The sequence below is a fragment of the Centruroides sculpturatus genome, unplaced genomic scaffold (assembly GCF_000671375.1).
Source record: "Centruroides sculpturatus isolate CEXI.00-Female unplaced genomic scaffold, Cexi_2.0 scaffold110, whole genome shotgun sequence".
Taxonomy (NCBI): Eukaryota; Metazoa; Arthropoda; class Arachnida; order Scorpiones; family Buthidae; genus Centruroides; species Centruroides sculpturatus.
In genome coordinates, this window is record NW_019384339.1 from 278650 (window position 1) to 301018 (window position 22369).

Genomic DNA, 22369 nt, shown 5'->3' on the forward strand with positions numbered 1-22369 from the left:
TATGAATGAGGTCACGTAGTGCGCTCTCGTCGGATTCCACTAAGCTGGAAAATGAGTGAACAACGTGAGCAGTGATATTACATCAAATTTTGCCAAAAACCTTGGCGATACCCGAGCGTAAACCATTCGCAAGATTCAGCAGGCTTTCGGGGATGATCCTTGAGGCCAAAAAATGCACGGCAGGTCCGCAGCAATATCAAAGGTCATATTGACGGTTTTTTCGACTCTCGTGGGGTGGTGTGTCATGAGTACGCACCACAAGGCCAAACCATCACAAAGGAGTACTACCAGGAGGTCCTTCGTCGTCTTTCCGATACAGTGCAACGCAAACGACCGGATCTGTGGTCGATCAAAACTTGGCAGCTCCATTGTGATAATGCATCCGCCCATTCTGTGCATCTGATTCGGGCTTTCGTCGCCAAACACAATACTCCTGTGGTTCGTCACGTTCCATACTCTCCCCACATGGCTCCGTGTGACCTTTGGCTATTTCCCAAGCTGAAAATGCCGCTAAAAGGAACTTGAATTTAGTTGAGAGAAGACATCGTGCGGAATCCGACGGACCGGCTGATGGCCATTCCAAAAGATGCGTTTCAGCAGTGTTTCCAGCAATGGCAGGAACGCTGGGAGAAGTGTATACATTACCAAGGAGACTACTTTGAAGGGGATTAGGGTTTTGTACCTCAAAGTCAATAAATTTATTTTTGCCGACCAAAGGTCTGATAATTTTTGAACACACCACGTATAAGCATCAAATATGTCCTATGAGAATTCAAAAACAAAGTAGCCGACATTGCTGGCCTCTAGGAAACCTCGGCGAGTCACACTACTTCCACATCTAAACTGTACATAAATGTGACATTTGTTGAGAAAATTAAGAATACGGGAAAAATAATGTTGGAAATGACTGTGCATTTGGAGCATTATTATACAGATCTGGGTAAATATTGTAAAATTTGTTTTTAACAATTACATACTTTCTTGTTATTTCATCTATATATCCATACATAAGAAATAAAGTCTAACCTAATTTCTACCCAATTGTTTGGAAGCACGGATGTGACGTAAAGAGAAAATAGATTATCAAGATTAAAAATGAAAGATATTAATTATAAATTAATACTCTATTAAACACACTATTGCAACTAATGTGTTCGTTTATATATTATAATTTTGATCTATAATACAAAATCAGAATTCTTGTTTATAAATAGATCTACAATTTATAGACATTTTAGTATTTTTGCTATTGTGAAAAATTTATTATTTTAGTAAAGTTGTTCAGTCTGCTCAGCTATACCTTATCCAGAACCAACTTTTGTATTCTTAAATGGGAAAATAAATGCATGTAATGTTAAGTAATCAGCATTACACACTCCTCCCTCACCTTCCACGGGTCTTGAATTACCTACAAAAGCTATTATACATAGTATACTTTCAGTTCCATTCTAAACAAACATACCTGTAAGTGTCAATTCATATGCAAAAGCATTTGTAAAGCTAGGTGCTGCCACCTCTAGAACTTTTTCATTGCCGATAAGTTATACTATTACATTTCCCTCTTAGCATGTCATAGAAAGTGAAGTCATTTCCATAATCTAGTTATTTTACATATCCAAGATTTTTTAAAATGTAAATTCTTGTAATTTTAACAAATTGTTTTAGATTAATGTGTCAAAAATAAAGACATCATTTATACTCCTCTTTTTAATCTGGACTAGCCAGACTCTGGGTAGAGTTGGCACAGATGATTAGTGGTAGTATTTAACTCCAACCGGACTACTCGTCGTTTCGCAGTGTTTGGCAAAAGCTAGCTATTGCCTTCTTTTAGGGATAACTATAGTTATTTTGCTACAAATTTTAATCAGAAACATAGTAATAAATCTGAGAATAAAGAAGTTTTAATACATTTAATAGAATCATTAAGCAATTATATACAAGTTATAAAAACTGAATTTTAATATAATATATTCTCTGTGTACAAAGCTCGTTGTAAATTTTTTTCAGGATTTACAAAATTATAAACGATAAAATAGATTTTTACAAATTTAACAAAATTAATTTACACATTTAATAAATACATTTAATGCATGAATGGTTGATTTTCAAATAAAGGGCCTTAAACAATAAAAATTACGATTCTTCTCCGAAAAACATCAACGGAAATTACACAAATTTATACTTTGTTCTGTACAAATACGGGTCTCCGAATTAAGATAATACTTTCTTTTTGTTAAAATTTATTGTACGCTCGCGTCTTATTGACAGATTATCATAACAGCTCGAATTCTTCGTCCGAAGGATCAAATTTTCTTTCTTCTAAAAATAGATATTTTGTTGTTAAAATACATTCATAACTTGAATTTTTACTAAAAAAGTATTTAGACAATTAATTAGATCTGAAGCAATATTTTGTTTCAGATTTTCTAATCATCTGTCTGAATCATTAACATACCAAAATCATTTTTCTAATAGTATCTTTTGTCACTTGTGGCTCCTCCTTAACATTAAAAAATTGTTTTTTGTCCAATTAAATATCAGAGATTAAAAGATTCAAACTTGCGTGGAAAAATTCTTGTCAAGCATGTTTTCATTTTTATATAAAAATGATTAAATGCAACATACTATGAATCCAAACGCAACACCATTTAGCAGCAAGAAATTCCTTTGCTGTCCTTACTCTGACGTCAGCACATCCATCTCTTCTGATGATTTTTTGAGTCCGAAATTGGTTCTTTTGTTGGTGACATATTAAATCTCGCACCCAACCCCTATATTGACGTACATCTTGCCCTTTTTAAAACGTCACAGACCCACAATGTACAGAAGTTAAAATCTGATAATCTCCAACATTTAAAAAATCATTTTATCTTTCAAACGTTTCAATTCCCCTAATATTTCATTATTGATCCTTGATTATATTAATCAATAGGTATACAGTTTTGTAATAATGACTGCAAAGATTAAATCTAATTTATTTGATCTCAATGACCCAATGTTCTTGGCAATATTGGCATATTCATAACTTGTTATGTCTGTATGGACTAAGAGATGCATATTATGTCTGTTCTTATTCATTCTAAATGACACTTAATATGCTATATAACAAACAATTAATAAGATTTGAATACATTGTATTTATTTTCTTTTTCAACGATGAATATATTTAATTACACAGTAAACTAATTAATTACAAAAGCAAAACTTTTCACTATTTCATTGAATACAAACTTACCTTTAACCGCTCCGCCTTCGCATTCATTGTCGGAGAGAGAAAATATATGTAATGGTCTGTCTTCAAAAATTTCAAACAGAGGTTGAGCTTGGTCAGTCACGAGTAACTAAATTAATTGATAATTATTGTAAAATTAGATTATTTCAATCATGAAATTGTTTTACATTAACCCATGTTAGGCATACAAAAACTAGTACAAGTATCAAATGAACAGACAGATCCTTTATTACGCTACTTAATGTTAAGCTACTCTAGCCAAATTACTTATCAATCTGGAAGCAAAGATCAGAAAGAGGTCCATATAACTGGCAATGTGTCTGTATGGAAAGTGGGTGTTACAGTTTGAGCCGGTTCCGGGCCCATCTTTTGCAGAATATTCTAAAAGCTGCCATTTCAAGTAATTTGGCTAGAGGCCCAATAAAAAATTCAGTTGTTGGTTGTGTATGTTATTAAAACCTAGTACCATTTATAAATAATAAATATTTTTTTATAGTAACTAATTTAGTGCCCATGAGAGGGAAAGAAAAAATGTGAAGGAGATAAGGGAAACAGTACAATAGATCAAAGTCGGACCAACTATAAAATCCAGCCTGGAGATGTATTATGCATGAAATTAATTTATAGTAATGATTTGATACATTTGTGATTAGTGTTAATGAAGATTTTTACAAAGTTTAATAATTACTCAAAATTAAAATTTTATTGTTGAAAAGGTTTTCACAAAAAGATAATTCTTTCCAAAATACTAAATTACCAATATGTACTTGGAAGGTTTGATAAATGTTATTGGCCTAGAAGGTAACCTTCCATCATACTGGTTATCAAGTGCATCATGCTGCCAAGTTCTATTGTATGCCTCTTTGACATTGAAGATGATGGCGACTAGATGTCAGTGGCAAAGGAATATCTCCTGGATATCAGTCTCTAACAGTAGAAATTGTTCTGTGGTATTGGAAATCTTCCTGTAAAGGTGATAGAGTTTTATGTTTCTTCAGGTACCATGTAAATTGGGCACTGACTATTCATTCTGTTGCTTTGCTTGTGCAGATCATTGAGGCAATTGGTCGATAGTATCCGGACCATCTGTAATGTTTGTAATTCCTGTGCTTGTAATTAATTCCTGAATGGACTATCGTAAAAGTCTGGTGGGAGGGGTATATACTGTTGTACTTGAGTTATCCAGACAATTTGCTATATCTGCAATAGTCCTAACAGTAAAATCAAAACTTGTTAGGTAGTTGGATATCCCTTTATGGCACAGATGCCCTTTCATAATTGTCTTTGGTCTGTTTTTGTGTTCAATGTATTTACTAATGGATCAAAGATTTTTTCCATCTCTGATACACCATCTGGGCATAAGCTTATATAGTTCTTGTCTGTTGGATGACATCTGAACTTATGTCATGCTCTATTTAGAGCTTGCCAAGTGACAATAGTGGGAAAGATTTGTTTGATGTTTGACTTGGAATAATATGCTGTGCTGTTGGACAATAATATCACTATCCTCTGTGTTTCTTCATTGACTATTTGATTGCATTCAGTATGGAATTGTATTTCTGTCTGGTCTGTGAAATTTTGCCATTCGGCTCTTTGCACACAGTTGGTAACCTTTGATATAACAGAAGATAACTTGGAAATTGTCATTATTGTGGTGTATCTAAAGTGAGATCTGTAGCAGTATATGTAAGGATGCCAATGTTATATAAGCTGAGCAAATAGTTAATGTTTTGAGAATATTTCTACGGATATCTGCTTGACCATGGTCCTAGCTGGGAAAAAAAATAGTTTGTCCCAGCTGGGACTGTGGAAATCACCAAAAATTATCAGAGGTTTACGGATTTGATAAAAACGTAGGTCTACTACAGTTTGGTCATATGAATTGATAGGATACAATACACTGTAATAAGATCATAATAGTGTAGAACTGCTATAGCTTGTAAATTTGTGATTGATAGAATTTTTCTCATTGAGATGCAATGGGAGACTAGAATTGTGACCCACCACAAGCATTACTGGAGGTTTTACAGTCTTTTTGAATGTGCTGAAGACCTAGCTTTTGTTTCCTGTAAGCATATACAAATGAGTGTATACTTCTGTATCAAATCTTTAAGTCCATCAGTTATGTACCATATACTCTGGCAGAATTTGTAGAATTACATTATGCATTTGTTGTGAAGGAACCAGTGCTTTACACCCTTCAAACAGTTGAAGGGGATGGACTGCTTTTCCCACAGTTTACACATGTTACTAAACAAATTTGTCTTAGTAAAGCATGTTTGGCAATTGTAACATCTGATAAAATTTGGAACATAAGAGTAGACTAGGCAGTTGATATGCAATTTTTATGTTAATAGGGATACGAGGTGGAACAAAGATTAATAGAATGTGACATGTAAGAGTTATGCTTTCATTTCTTTTAATGTGGATTCTTCGAGCTGCTACAATTTCTTGATTAGAGAGGTTTTCTAGGAGTTCCTCCATAATGCATATTACATGAATTGAGAAGAATTGAGGTATTTGTGTGGAGTAAGTATAAAATTACTTTCCACCACAATGTTGTGGACTTATAGTTTCTGTACAGTTTTAGGTGAGTTGCCATCAGACTGTTTGGTAAATCCAAAATGGCAATACATTTGCAAGTGAAGGATCAGTAGCAATCCATTTATGAGATGGCATTGCTCTTCATACATATTTGTACAATATATTCTTCACATGAAAATAATTAGTCCCTGTTTATTTGTCTCTAGCCTTGCTTTAACCCTAATAAGGAGAGCAGTAACTGTTGCAAGCCTTTGAAACAAGTTTAGTCCAAAAATAATATGTAAGTTGGGCTAAAGTAGCAACGTAGTTCCTAATGCCTCACTGCACCCAGACTCATCCAGATGATTAGGGTGGGTTACATAGAAGCATAGGTCATAGAGGACTTTGTTAGTCCCTATTCTCTCACTCCAAGATCATCTTTTCTTCCTTATGGGTCACTGCCAACAGCAAACATTTAGATTTGCTAAAGCTTTCCTGCTTTACATTAGTCTGTCATAATGACTGTCATGGAACTAGTTGTCTACCACTAAGCTCTCAACAGCCAATGGAGAATTGATACCAATATTTCCAAGGGAAGACTAAGCGATTCTCATGTCTGAGATGGACAATGCATGGCTCAGACTGTGTGGTGTCATAGTTGTGGCAACAATTGTTCCTGTGCAAGGACTTTCATTTGGATCTTATTTTAAAAAAAAATCCAGCGAGTTGCTTAACTTTCCCAGCAACATTAAAAATTGCATGTGTGGCACCATCTGTTATGATATTTTATTATTAAAAACTTTTTATATTTTTAATTATTATAAAATGGCAAAAAGCTTAATTTTGAGGGCAAAGATGGGTTTTATAAAAAACTGTAAATGCTAATAATGAATAAATTGTCATTAAGTCCAAACTTACTGGAGATACACATGACCTTTTTTTATCTCTCCACCCTCTTGGCCTTTAACCACCAAAATTTAATAGCATCAATTCCCTAATAAACAAATCTCCCTGTAAAATTTCAGAAATTTTCGACAAAAAGCATGGGAATTATTAAGTTTCAAATAGGGTGAACAAAATCATGCCATATACACACATCATTTCTCAATGTTTCAAGGTCCCAAATCCAAAAATGTAAAAATCAGAGGGGTGAGATCATTTCTGCCAGATCACCATACCTTCCTTCCCTCTGTTATATATAACAATTAGGAAAGCAATAACTAATATTAGGTGAAATTTTCTATGCTTTATTCTTTCTTTGATGAAGTGAGTTTTCTAATTGACAAACAAAGAACTTTATTCCTACTTCATTGAACAAACTTTTATAGAAACTATAGCAAAATCTCTAAATCTTGAATCTGAAGGTCCAGAACCAAAAACTATTTACTTTTACATATGGTGGTACAGTAATATCTCGACTTACGCAAACCTGGAGTTACGCAATTTTCAAATCTTGTCAATTTGTCTTTTGTTTGAGCGTCACACAACTCTTGATTACTCACTCCCCCCACACTATTGTTCAGCTTATATGTTTGGACATGTCGCACAGAATTGACATATAGCTACAATTTATTTCTGTGTTTGTTATATCTATGGAGACTTGAGAGACTCTACTATGTCATCTAAATGAAATAGAACTGATTCTTCTGCATCCAACAAGAAAAGAAAAACTTTATCTTTGGAATGTAAAGTTAACATTATTAAAGACTTTGATACAAAAATGAAAATTTGTGAATTGGCAAAGAAGTTTGATCTACCGGAATCGATGGTCAGAACAATTATAAAAGGTAAAGAAAAAGTTCTCAAAGTTGTAAAAAATGCTCAATTTTTAAATTCAAGCATCATTCGTAAACGTCACAGTATTATCCCCGAGATGGAAACAATGTTAAAATTATAATGTGATAATTGAGTAAATGTGAAAAATTGTATAATAATATAATTATTATTAATGTATTATCTAAGATTTTATTAAACATTTTTTTCTAAATTATTGTTTTTTTTAGTCTCTGGCCCCAATTAAAAATTATTTGTATGTATTTATATGCGAAATTATACCCCGACTTACGCGGTTATCGCTCGGTCCCACCTATCGTGTAAGTTCGAGGTATTACTGTATATTAAAAATTTTGATTCAGGCAAAGAAGTAGAATGAGGGACATAACTCTGTGATATATATCAGGTTGTAATAATGATATATAGTAGAGCGTCGTTTATCCGAATCAATTGGGGATTGGAGTTGTTCGGATAACCGATTATGTACGAAAAAATATATTAACCTATTCCATGTTGAAATTTTTCTCCATTGTGTGTCGCTTTGCGTTGAATTTTCGTTGATGTTAAGCCTAATGTAAACTTTTTAAAACAATAATCGTGGCTATTGTATCGTTAAAAATTATTTCTTTATTTTTTACAAACAAAATAAATATATTGAAAAATATAAAAACCAAAAAAAATATACTTTAGAAGTTGATCTAGTATCAAAAACGTTCAATTCAGCACCACACACTGTCCTCAGAAAAACACCACACAAAAGTGCCAGTGCCGCCAGCTAAAACACACACACCAACAAAAAAAATATTGGAGTAGCCAAAGATTGCAGTGCCACAGCACTAGCAAAAATTTAAATTTGCCGACTGGAATGCTTTCAGTTAACCGATGTTTCGGATAAACGACGCTCTACTGTACTTAAATTCATGATATTTATTTAATCACAAAATTACTTCTCTATGCTACACTGAATTTATTCAAAAATTAAATTTTTCAAAATACATTACATCAAATTTTGATGTTTCCACTAAATTGGCAAACTTCTCGCGCAGCTTTAATACAGCTGGATAAGCAAGCCAATAACACAGTCCATTTCAAGTGAAACAGGCTATGTTATTAATTGTATTAAATCCACTTTACTAGATAATGCACCAAAAATATTTGCAGAACTTAGCGGCTGTCGCATTTATACATTATAGGACCTGCTTACAACCTATAATGTATTTTTCTACTTATCACAGAGGGTGTTTGCCAAGTCCAACAATCTATTTCAAGTTAAGGAGGGATTCAAGATTAAGAGGTTTTACTGCACTTAGATTCGTTAAATATAAACTCTTACTAATAGAAACAGATTTGATTAAAGTTTCGTAATGTGTTCCTTATCAACTGAAGATATTATTATTCATATTACCTGTTTTGACTGGTTGCACCATTTGTCAAATTCTGCTTCGGTATTACAGAAAAAACACTGAAAATTAATTTATTAATTTAATAGACGTTTCGTGAGAAATTTTTTATTTTTTCAATATTAATTAAGAGTTATACCAAACTAATAGAAGGATCCAACTGATTTAAATTCATTCTCCCTGAATAGCCGCAGTGATAACTTTCGTCATTCATACTCTCGTCGAGATCGACCGTGGGCTGAGTGGTGTGAGGGTCCAAAAATACTAGTTCTTCACCTAAAATAATTTCAAAGATATTAAATTTCAATTCTTTAGAAAGTATTCATTCTTTGAACCTGGAATTTTTAAATCTTCAAAAAGAGCAATAGTTTCTTTTTTGCTATTATAATCTTTAAAAATATCATAAATTTTGATTAACTTGTCAGTAATAGAAACATTCAAATTTGAAGACTACTTATTAATAAATATACAGGGCAGCCTGAAAATAGTTGACAGGGAGATATCATTTTACGAGTGGTTAAATCGGCTTAGAACTGTTACATATTTGTTTGTAATTCAGTCGTATATCTATGAGTGATTATTAAATTAGTCTTAAATGTAAGCACTTTCATCATGTGCACCTTCTGTGAACTAGATGTTATGGAAAAATAATTATTCAGTTATTTTATTCTAATCATTTTTTGCAATCAACGTAGAACATAAAATAGTTTTTTTAACAGATTTATATTACAGCTAATTTAATAATCACTCGTAGATACAAATCAATTTGACTGGAAGTAAGCAGTTAGGCTGCTAACATACAATTAAATTAAATTTTATAATTAGAAATTAATCAATTTTTAATTCAAATATTCTGGGAAAAAAGAACGGCCCAAAGTGGGAGTCAAATTCACAACTCTCGCTAAACATGCAAATGTATTGCCAGTATGGATGGAGTTCCGGGTAGCAGAGCTGTTAATTAATTTAGATATAATCATATAATATTGGTCATTCACTTGTATAATTTATTACAGATCATAACTATAGGCAAACAATTACCTTCACCAAACACATCAATTCTCATCAAAGTTAAATAACAAGGAAATCAAACTGTATTCTAATTGCGGACAGTATGGAAATTTCTAGATAATAATGTCTTAATCCAGCATTTTTGACCAAATCCAAATTAAAAACAAATAGAGGATTGGCATTAAGCCATAAAACAGTGCTGGATCAAGAAAAAGCAGAAACGCTACAGAAAATGTCAAAGGAAGAAGAATGAAGCATGCCTTAAAAATATATTTTATTTTGTACATTGATTCATCAAAATGCAATATTTCATATCAGAAGTACAATATCTGATCTAATATTGTTGGTGCTACCAATAAATAAGAGTCAGATATATATTTAATCGAAAACTTAATATGGGAAAATACAAGAGTATTCTGAAAAGGTAAAATAACAAGCCATTTTTTCCAAGGATTTTTAATACTAGTTCAACTTAGTCTCAACTTTCTACTTTGCTATGAAGTCAGCATATTTATTGTTATAATCGATCACTTCATCGATAACAGTATTGAAGAAGTCCTTGCCCATACTTGGTAACCTCATATTGAACCAACCAACCGATAAATTTTCTCATCCATTGCAAAATGTTTTATGAAAAGAGTTTTCCTTAAGAGAGCCAAATGAGTGGAAATCCAAAGGTGAAAGTCTGGGTTGCGGGGAAGACGTGAAAGAGTTTCTTGGTGATTACAATGCGACAAAATAACACCGCTAGTTAGAAGTCCTGGTCATTTCTGTCAAATGTTGGACTTCTTTCTATTATTGTGCAATGTTGGACAAATTAGAAGTCAACAGTATGCTATGACTTTTTGGACAGAGGGAAGTTTTTAATTTTTTTTTGTGCACCACAGATTGTGAAGTCTTGTTTGCTCTCCAAGGTAAAGTGATTTAACTCATAGTTTTCCTGTGACTGTACAAGCAAGAAAATTTTCATCTTTGTCACTGTAATGACAGATTCTTCAGACAAATTCCCACAAATGGTGTCTTATGCTTTTCTGACAATTACTTATATCTTCCAGTTTACAGAAAGTTTTTAACATTACAAGACAAGGAGACAACCTGTAATAAATTCCAGCAACAACATTTAATGAAATTAATCAAGGCCACAAACATTCATCGTAGGCAGCTTCAAGACAAATATCACAAACTTATAGAATTTGACATTTTAATGTTAGAATACCTATATATTAGAATTCCAATATTTGAATATCGAATTCAATAGGTTTTAAATGTTTGATCCGAAGCTAGCTTATTAACTAGGCTGAAAACATTTGTCAATTTCATTAAACATTTTTGTTGAAATTTATTATGGTTGTCTCCTTGTCTTATACTGTTCTGACAATTGTTGGGGTATCCAGTGAGAGCACTTCTGCTTTAAATTCATTGCACCAAACATACACATGCTTTTTTGTCATACATAGTAACTAGTTCACAACAAACATCGCTCAGCAAAGCCCCCTTTGCTTGCAAAAAGCAAACAACTTCACAAATACCTGTTGTGATCACACACGTATTCCTTTTCACTATTAATAAAAAAACAATACTTTTTGGAAAACTCTTGTATAAGAATAAAGTACAAATCTCAGATTTTGTTTAAATTCTCTCGTTGTCTGTACTTCTCAAATTAAAAATTTAACATTGATATTGTCTTTCTTTTAGAAAAGGTCTGGCAGAATTACAATTTAATAAAAAGTAAAATACATCTGGATACTAGTCCAATTTTGCTTGTCATGTTCAATCACCAGGAACAACTACAGTTGACCCCCCTATAACACGGGTTCCTATAGTTTGGATTCCTATATGATGGCGAAAAAATTGCAACAGTATCCATACAAACATGGTAAAAAAAACTATAATTCTGTAAAACGTCATCAGGCAGCCGAACTACTTTCCGCCATCCAGCACCACACTACGGAGAGTTTAGGCGGGTAAATTGAGTTTACTATCGTCTGTACAGTATTATATATAAATTATATACTGTATATATAATTATATATTAACTTATTGTAACTTTATTATAATTTAATATATGTAATTTCCGCCGTCTAGCGTGGCGCCACGCTACGAAGATTTTAGGCAATAAATTGAGTTTATTATTGTCTGTACAGTATGTAAATTAGGTACCGTAAGTCTAATACAGCACTAATTTTATACATTTCTTGTGAAAGAAACACCTCTTATTCAACGGCCATAAAAATTATTTATATTAATGATGTCTCCAAAGGTCAAGTTATTTTTATGCGAAAAATTCGTTGTCAGAAATTGCGGCCGTCGTTTCGTGTGCTGTTCCGCGATGAAAACCAGCTTTAAGCAACGGCGTAGTCGAACAATACACACTCGGTAAGTAATACTATAATTTTTTGTTTATAGCATAGTTTANATCGTGCCCGCTGTTTGGTGCGCTGCTCCGCGACAAAAAAAAAGCTTAAGCAATGGCGATGTCGAACAGTGCACACTTGGTAAGTAATGCTACAATTTTTTGTTTATAGCATAGTTTGTACGGATTATTCCCAAAAAATATACGTATTTTGGAAATGTTGAGTTGAATTAGTCTAGGAATTGATTAATTTTATGGAAGAAAACCTTTCAAACAGCCGTAGTCCGTAAAGTGCATACGTGCCGGGCTGTGATTGGCAAAGACTCATACAAAATAGATTCATAAAGAATGGAACATATCTACCATGTTATAGGGGAGTTGACTGTATTTCCATCGCAGAGACAACCTTTCTTTAGAGGCTATGCTTCTGCACAAATATGTAAAACAGTTTAAAATGTTCACAGGTGACAATTCCAACACAATTAAAAATATAATATTTCTTTGTAGAAAAGGGCTGGCAGAATTGGACTTGTATCCTGATGTATTTTACTTTTTATTAAATTGATATTATCTGCAACAAATATATGATATTTCAAAATAAATTTCATTTGATCTCTATATGATGAACTATAGTTGTAGTAGTAAATTACACTGGTTCATTCATTAAGGCAAAGAAGTGTCAATGTACGAACAAATTTAAAACAATTGTGAAATTATAATGTAAATGTAGAATGTATGCCATTTTTTACCAATAAAATAAATAAAATACTAACGACCTTCTATTATAATAAACTTTGGAAATAATAGACCAAGTCCATTCATTCCAAGCACCTGTCAGAACAAAAATACAACTGCTAGTGCATAAAATGTCTGCCAGCCATTGTTTATATAAAAAAACTCTTATTGCATCTCATATAAAATTAATTTTGTAGTCGATATTATTGCCTCTCCTTACAGTCCGTTAAAAGGTATCTATGGTAACCAGTGAAAAACACAGTTAAACTAAACAAATATTAACAAATATACAAAACTCTATCCATTTATAAAATATTTTACATTTAATTTGAATAAGAAATTGAAAAAGGAAAAGTAATTGAAGTTTACGCTTAATTGTTAGCAAAAACTTGAGAAAAACAACATTAATACGAACCGACGGTCCCAATAAAATAGAGTGCGTGATTTGGTCTTCCTCCGATAATACCCAGAGAACTATTCATTGAGAATGAAGCCTGAAACATTAAAAAAATAATAATAATAAGTTTAGGAAAATTTTTAAAACACTGCTACAAATATTTTAAAATTTAATTTTAGTTAAAATAATTGGTCAAATTACTTTGATTTATTCAATTATTTTTCCAAGTACAGTGGAACCTCGGTATACGACTTTAATCCATTCCTGATGTTTGGACTTATACTGAATTGGACGTATACCAAACCAACCTTTCCCATAAGAAGTAATGTAAAAATGATTAATCCNCCGACGGTCCCAATAAAATAGAGTGCGTGATTTGGTCTTCCTCCGATAATACCCAGAGAACTATTCATTGAGAATGAAGCCTGAAACATTAAAAAAAAAAATAATAATAATAATAATAATAAGTTTAGGAAAATTTTTAAAACACTGCTACAAATATTTTAAAATTTAATTTTTAGTTAAAATAATTGGTCAAATTACTTTGATTTATTCAATTATTTTGCCAAGTATTTCCTATTATATTAAATCTGACATTTAAAATCAAACTTTACCAAAAATGTGTAACTATTTTAAACTTTAACTGCAGATATCAAAAATCATAAGGCAACTGTCATCATTTTTCTTGTAATTTTATAAAAGAAATTCCAATTCTGGAAAAACTCATAGATAAATATGGTTAAAATCATAACAAAAATGCAATTTCAATTAACAAGTTCTGTTATGTATAGCCTACACAAGTAGTAGACTGTATGTTACTCCATGATATTTACTTAACGACAAACTTCTTGAAACATATCCTCATCACCGAGCATACCCGTATTTCAAAAATGGGTCATTGTACCCAAAAACATTTAGTTAGTACATCTATTTATGATTTTTTTCTCTAATAAAGTAACTGATTGCTTAAAGTTTCTTATTTATCATTGTTTTCAATGCTCAAACGGTATTGTTCTACAATGATTATATATTAAAAATAATATTTGTATGCTCCGACATGTAATTCTTATCAGTAGTTTTTGTACACTTGTCTTTGATTATAGCAACTTTTCAAAATACTCAACTAGTTAATAGTAATAGTGAAATGTTTTGCTCACTATTTAGAAAAGAAAATTACAAACTAATAAATTATTTTTAAACTTCTACTTAACTGCTAGAACTTTATAAATACTTTACTAACCTTGAGTGCGTTAAAATATATAGGATTTATTTCGAACAAGCCCAATCGTAACGGAATGAACATAAGTAATGGATACCATTCTACAATAGAATTCTTTTGCATAGACGAATTATTTAAGTACGTTTTGGTATCGTTAAATGGAACAGAATTAATTTTGTTCTCGTCATTGCTTCCTCCCATGTATCTTGAACGAACGACACCTTTGTTGATGTCTTGTGTAACCGAATTTGAAATCTTTGGATGGGTTTTGCATAGAGTTTCTTCATTATAAATAAAAATAAACAATGATTTAAAGACTGAATACATTAAGAAGAACAATTAATAGTAATTTTATCATCAAGAGATTTACTGTACTTGCTTAAATACAAACCTTCTTACACAATTAACAAAATTTTATCTACCTGTTTATCATTGTATACAGCTTCTTTCTGTTATTGACAATCACAGATGTAAAATAAAATGTCCTACAAAATATTTGACGACTTACATATAAAAGCTTTTGTAACAATTCTCACATAGTCACGTAATTGGAAAGAAATGCTTATTTAATCATTGAAAATAAAATTTTGAAATGTTTTGTATTCACTCAAGTACAGCATTGTTAGAAATATAAACTTACTGATATCGTTAATAATCACAACATTATCCATTGCCACGTGTATTTTAACAGAACTCCAATCATCATAAACAACCAGTTTCCTATAAATATCACAAAATTCAAATAAAAATTATGATTAAATCTGTTTATTTCACAATTTCAGTTAAAGAATTACAAATAAAATTAATGGATTTTGTTCCAAGAGTCCAAATTTGAATAATTTATGGAGCACTTTTGAAAATTATTCTCCTTATCATCTAAAAACTATATGCTGAAAAGAATATAAAGAAGTAAGATTACATTACAAGTAACTGAATACATATTATGTTGCAAATCTGGAACTCCAGAACAGTTTGAGAACAACAAGCAATTATTTATTGTGACAAGATCACAACGCCTGCAACTTTTTACCATATTTTTAACTTATTTAATTTAAAATATATGCTCTCCATCTCAAATTAGTAGTCTCTCTCATACTTTTCCAGAGTTGTGCTGGTCATCTATCCAAGTCCTTATAGGGGAACATTTTTGAATTGAAATTATGTGACTTCTGGTTCAAACTGGAAGTTCATATACACTTAATAGGGTCCTCCTGCCCCTAAGCTTTCCATGTCTTATCTGGCTTTTCATCTGTCTTACTCCATTCTTGGACAGACAAACAGACAGACAAATGAGAGTGAGAATTTATAGGTCTAAAATTTTTTAAAATTGTAGCCCAATTATACATAGACAGGCCATTAAATCCTTGGCCTAACACTAAAGCAAACACCTCATGTAAATAACCATATTATTATTCCTCCCTGCTCTTGATGCACTTCTTGTAGCAATGTGCCAATGTTTTTATCTCATTAAAACATTTAGAACTNTTTCTTTCAGAAACAGCTTTCATTTGTTTCTGGAAGAAAATAAGCAAAAATTATTGAGACAACGCTGGGCTGCAACTTTTTACCATATTTTTAACTTATTTAATTTAAAATATATGCTCTCAATCTCAAATTAGTAGTCTCTCTCATACTTTTCCAGAGTTGTGCTGGTCATCTATCCAAGTCCTTATAGGGGAACATTTTTGAATTGAAATTACGTGACTTCCGGTTCAAACTGGAAGTTCATATACACTTAATCGAGTCCTCCTGCCCCTAAGCTTTCCATGTCTTATCTGGCTTTTCATCTGTCTAACTCCATTCTTGGACAGACAAACAGACAGACGAGAGTGAGAATTTATAGGTCTAAAATTTTTTCAAATTGTAGCCCAATTATACATAGACAGGCCATTAAATCCTTGGCCTAACACTAAAGCAAACACCTCACGTAAATAACCATATTATTATTCCTCCCTGCTCTTGATGCACTTCTTGTAACAATGTGCCAATGTTTTTATCTCATTAAAACATTTAGAACTTTGATCCTCCAATCATACCTCCATAGCCTGTGTCTTCCTTTTGGGTGTTTTTTTTCAAATGGGGAAGAGATGGTAATCTGAAGAAGATAACTCAAGAGAAAAGGTGGGTATTTGGCCTGTTTGACTTCAGTTTATTTAATTTTGTCATGGTTTTCTGGTTGGTGTATGTCAACTTTGTCTTTGCAACTTTGCCTGGGCAAAACCTACTCTTTGTTTTCAGTAAAAGTACTGTAAAAATTTTATTTTGTTGTGTTGCATCATCCATTTCTGATGAATATACTATTTAAATAGATCAGGTCAAGAACTTATTGTCCTGCTCTTCTATATCTGACAGGCATGTTCATTCATTACAATACAAAATAGAAATGCTAAATTCAAATTAATTAATAATAAAAAATGTATATTTTTAATGGTAAATGGTAGATAAAAAGTTCAATTATGGTATTATACAGGGTGACTCAAAAGGTTACTGACAAACTTAAGTAGAACATAGAGGAGTCTGAATAGAGCAAATTTTGATTAGGAACCAATGTCAGAAGTAATCCTGAGTTAGTGCAAGTCTTTGAATATAAGTAACATTGTGAACAATGTATCAATAAAATATTAAATTTTATACAAATTAAGATTAAGTAAATAAAGATTATTAAATGCACTTACAAAAGGTATTTGAATTAGAGATCACCATATTGAATGTAGATAGTGTATTGTCAAATGAAATTGGCAAACTCTCTCAAATATCTCAGGCATCTTCTGGATCCTGCTGCACGCAGCAAATAATCTGGGTCATCCACTAGTGTCTCATAGACAAGGCTTTTTGATATATATCAAAGGAAGTAATCAAGAGGCATTGAGCAAGGAGCAAGCTGGCCATTCAACAGGACTTCTTCTAAACTATTGTCCAGAATTTATGAGATTCAGAAATTCCAGTACATGGGGAGTGGTATTCCATCACGTTACATCCATATTTGGTGATGTACAGTACAATAAGTGGCACATTTTCAACAGCTCAACAATCTCTTCCAAAAAATATCCCATAAATCTGTCTGTTCAAACACAGTGGCAGGAGGTAATGCCTGATCCACTGATCACCAATAATACTTGCTCATTTGTAAACTGCAGACAGTGAGTGTGTACAAATCTAGCATTGGGATTGTGTTATGCCTAAACATGACTTTATGACAAAAGAAGCCATCTCTGGTAAATGATACCTCATCCAAAAACAACACTCTGCTCAAACACTTCATTCAAACATTGATGTAAAATTCATTGGCAAAATTGCACCATTATGGGAAATCTTCCATAGACAATTCATGAACAATTTTACTGATAATAGGGGTGCAGCCGCTTTCATCATTTAATGCCAATGCACCCAAATATCATAAATATAGTATGTATTACAATAGCATTATTGATTTGATGCTACAGACATCAGGAGTCAAAACAATTTCTGCTTTCTTTAAATATACATCTGGCCGTGTCATAAGTATTTAGTGAATACCAAAATACTTGTCTTTGATCATATTGCCAATAGTTATGTTAAATACAGCCATCCTATCCAATAAATGCAAATCATTCAATTTAATAATAGGGTAAATTCCATATTTTTGCATTTCACATATTCATAGTGAAATGCAAAAAATTTTGGTATTTGCAACTATTTTCATTATTTTCAAAATTAGAATTCAGCTATTTGCAGCAAGATTAACAAAACAAAAAAAAAAAAAAAAAAAAAAAAAAAAAAAAAAAAAAAAAAAAGAAAAACTAATAATAAAATGATTTTTAATGTGTTTTTTAACCATAAATTAGTTCTACTGCAATTCATCTTGTCGGTTGGTATATGGCACTAGTTAGTTATACACCAACCGAATGCCGATGGTGTGTAGCTATGTTATATATCGGGTTTAGCGATGTTTGTATATGGCACTAGTGGATATTGTCTTAATGTTTCTTGCATTATTTTAGTACAATCATTTAAATAGATAACAAACATTGTTTTTCATTAATATTTATTGTGAATGTCAATGATGTATTTTTATGAAAAAATTTTAGTTAGTTTTTCATTTGTCCTTACATGTCAACAATATCATTTAACAAAAAAAAAAAAAAAAACTGCATTTGCAAAATATCAAAACGACCGAAAAAGTGATGTCTTGAGGACACAAACTACTAGATCACTTTCAGGAGGAAATTTAGCGATGATTATGCATGCCTTTATCATAAATAAACCTACCATGCTGTGTTAAGACAGAGAGGTAGAGGTTAAAAATGTGATGGCAAAAGTTCTTTGTAAGAAAATGTGTTCCTATCCATTTTGTATACAATTTTACATCCATTTTAACCAGACTTTTTCTAAAGAAATCTCTAAATCATTTCAACAAATTTACACAAGCAATAAATAAAATTAAATAACTTTTTAATATTCTTTTCCTGATTACTTACTTTAAAACGTGAGCGACCGTATTTGGTCCGAACCATTCGCCAATATTTTTACCTTCGGATACACCCATCTGAGCTATAAATTCAAGTTAAAAATTTATTAGGATAATATTTAAAAAGTTAGGATAAATATAATTTTATGTATATAATACCAATTTGATGGATGGAATATAGACTATTTTTTCTATCTTGAAATAATTTTAATATTTGACAATATAGAGAATTTTTCTCTTCTGCTTTCCATAGCCAATCTGAAATATTAATGTTTATTATAATTAAAACAGCTATAATTCTTCAAATTAATCCATATAAAATAGTATTTTTTAAATAAGTGGCTCTTCAAATCATATTTTTCTTAATGGCCGAATGGTTGAGATGGTTAACGTGCCAGCTTACAATTCCAGGGAGCAAGGGCATCTCATCCGAGCAATCAAAATCCCCTGGAATTTTTTGTGGGTGGTCTATCCCAGATTTATCAGGCCTCTCCTTCCTCTAACCTAACTTAACCACTCCTATTGTGGACTAGCCAAACCCATGACAGGGTAAAGAAAAAAAAGGTCCTATTAATGCCCAAAGGGCAAAAAGAGCAAAATAAAAAAATATGGCCTGAAAATTTTAATCTCATTAATCAGTAATTAATAATACAGCATAAAATTCTAATAAAATGATTATTTGCATATTCAAATCTGAATAAATATAATATTTTAATTTTTCTTTTAATAAATATTTGCACAGAATTGAACTGAAACAAAATAATAAATTTTTAAAAAGATTAAATAAATCAAATAATTTGTAAACATAAAAAACTTTATTTACACTCTGTTAAATTAGTAAAATATTAAATGCTAAATATAAAATTTGGTAAGATAAACAGAGATAATGGAATACTAATATATATTTAGTTTGTGATATTTATTTATCAAAAATTTATATGGAAGGTTTATATCAAGAATTTCAAATATATTTTTGATTATAATACAGGATGTTCCTTTTAATAGTAACCAACTTCTTAAATGAGAACTTTGAGAATCAATATAATTTTGTGAATGTGCTACTATGTCAAGTACATGTTACACAAAATATCAACTTCAATACAGCAAGTCCACCCAACAATGTCAATAGGTTCTTTGAACTTGCACCGTTAAGCAAAATGACACATAACAAAACCAATTTTACCTTAGGCTAAATGATATAAACATATATATATATATGTCTGTAGCAATAAATTCTCAGGATCTGTTAAGAAGTTTTGTCTTTAATATTGCCTTTTACCACGGAATAAACTAATATGAATGACATGATTATGTTAGATTTTTAATCCAATTTGTTATTTGAACCGATTATGATTACCATATGTGCCTAAATAACAGTTTTAAACAAGAATTGCTATCCTCAGAGTTGTTGAAATTTTAGATGAATGTGTAATATTTCTTAAGCTATTCACTTTGTAAATTTATGTTATGTTAATTCCACAACAATCTGTCTTAAAAAATACAAGTTGTCTTCCAACCATTTAAATATATATATATATAAAATATAAAATTTTTTGTTTTTAAGTGCCAAAACAAAAAAGAAACTTTATGTAATTTTGATATGAATTGTCAAATTACAGAACCTTATTGCATAAGACTGAAAAAAAAATCTTACTATTAGTTGGTTCGTATTATTGTTAGCAAGCTTCTATTAATGTAGAGTGAAAGTGTTATCTAAAATATGAATAAAAGATGCTAATATGAAACTATTTTTACAAGTACAATAAGTAGGGAAAAATAAAGTGCTTCAAATTACATCTGATTTCTAGTCTTGTTTTTCTTGTTTTGGTGTACATCACATTCATTTTTAATTGAAAAATAAATGATATGGGATGATTTATCAGTACCAGGTAAGAGACGTGAAGAGGAAAGGGGGAGGCATACTAATGGTGGCACAGATTTGACTCATTACTTATCATCAATGTCCCAAACCTCTGAAACAAGAGAAAATATGCTGGGATCTTAGTTTGTCTTGGGTGAGAGAGAGTCTAGTTGTGTATCTGACTACTGGCATGATTTTTGACAATATATGCACAAATTAGCAATTTATTTTGAAATTTTCAATTTTTGTTTAAATCTTTTTCATGAAAGAAAAACAAGAGATGAAACTTATTAAAAATAAAAGAAAATCTAAAACTGTCTATTGGCATTACTAGTAAATATGTTTAATTAATGAGTGCTTTCAACTGTATATAACTTTCTTCAGATAACATGGCAGATAGAATGTTTTAATTATAAATCAAGAGATTTATAACATCACAAGATTTATAATGCAATATACAGTTTTTAGATTTTCTTTTATAATGTTTTTCATTCCCCCCCTTTATTTCCAGTCTTAATTGAGTAGGCTATCTTGATCAATAAGTTGAAGCAATGTGTTTAGTGGAATCCAAAAATTAATATGGAGCAAGCTACTTGCAGCTATGCCAGTAGAATGTTGTCAGACAAGATTGTGTATATGAAGAGTTATGTCATTGAGTGTATGAAGCTCAATATAGACCATGCTTATCTACACTGTAGATGAGTCAGCAAAAATAGAATTTTCTCTTGTAATAATAATTTTTTTGTAGTTTTAATAATTTTGTTGAAATCCTTGAAAATATAAAGTAAAATAATTGTACAAATAATTTTTTTTTCTCCTCACTTTTTCTCTTTTATTATTGTTTCATATTTATAAAGATACTAAAACAGAATATCTTGAGATTTAAATATTTAGCAAAACTATGTATATGGATATGCACAATAGACTTAACTGTTCAATGACATAGGTCACATAAGATGATGATGGAGCTGAAAAATCTGTAGCCACCTATGCCAGTTCTATGTTTATATACATAAATTCTTATCATTGTGTAGACCAAGGGTGGGCAACCTTTTTTATAACATGGGCCAGAATAAATTTTACGTTTTTTCCGCGGGCCATAGTAGTTAATTGACACCTTGTGACCTGTAATTTTTTAGTCTGCAATTATGAAATAAATAAATAAATAAATAAAAAGAAATTAATTACTACAGTCGACCCCCCATAACACTGTTGATTATTCCGTTTTATATGAATTCCATGTTGTATGAGTCACTTAGATTTTACAAATGCGTGTGCCGGGCTGTGAACGGCTCACCTTTTTGTAAAATCTAAGTGACTTTAAACACAATAAAAACAGCACTATGTAGTTGGATACGACAGACATTACATTTTCTAATTGCATAGCTTTTGCACATAGATTTTCTTGATGGATGATGCGA

General features: G+C 31.2%; 1 protein-coding gene across 1 annotated transcript; it reads right to left on the reverse strand.

The window, feature by feature from the left end:
• Window positions 1–1978: 1978 nt before the first annotated feature.
• Window positions 1979–19715, reverse strand: LOC111633303 (cysteine protease ATG4B-like). The gene is made up of 9 exons (XM_023377844.1): window positions 19247–19715; window positions 19098–19170; window positions 15281–15360; window positions 14662–14921; window positions 13440–13518; window positions 9068–9204; window positions 8934–8990; window positions 3236–3341; window positions 1979–2319 (listed from the first exon to the last, which is right to left on the reverse strand). Exons 2-9 carry the CDS (start codon window positions 19163–19165, stop codon window positions 2273–2275), a joined length of 834 nt encoding a protein of 277 aa, XP_023233612.1. The 5' UTR covers window positions 19166–19170; window positions 19247–19715; the 3' UTR covers window positions 1979–2272.
• Window positions 19716–22369: the final 2654 nt, after the last annotated feature.

Excerpts from the sequence above, each read along its gene's own strand:
- LOC111633303 (XM_023377844.1), bottom strand. The coding sequence starts at position 19,165 with ATGGGTGTATCCGAAGGTAAAAATATTGGCGAATGGTTCGGACCAAAT. Across the intron at positions 9,205-13,439 it reads CTATTTTATTGGGACCGTCG|GTGAAGAACTAGTATTTTTG; the intron begins GTTCGTATTAAT and ends AAATTATTTTAG. Across the intron at positions 3,342-8,933 it reads GGTGCAACCAGTCAAAACAG|TTACTCGTGACTGACCAAGC; the intron begins GTAATATGAATA and ends CAATTAATTTAG.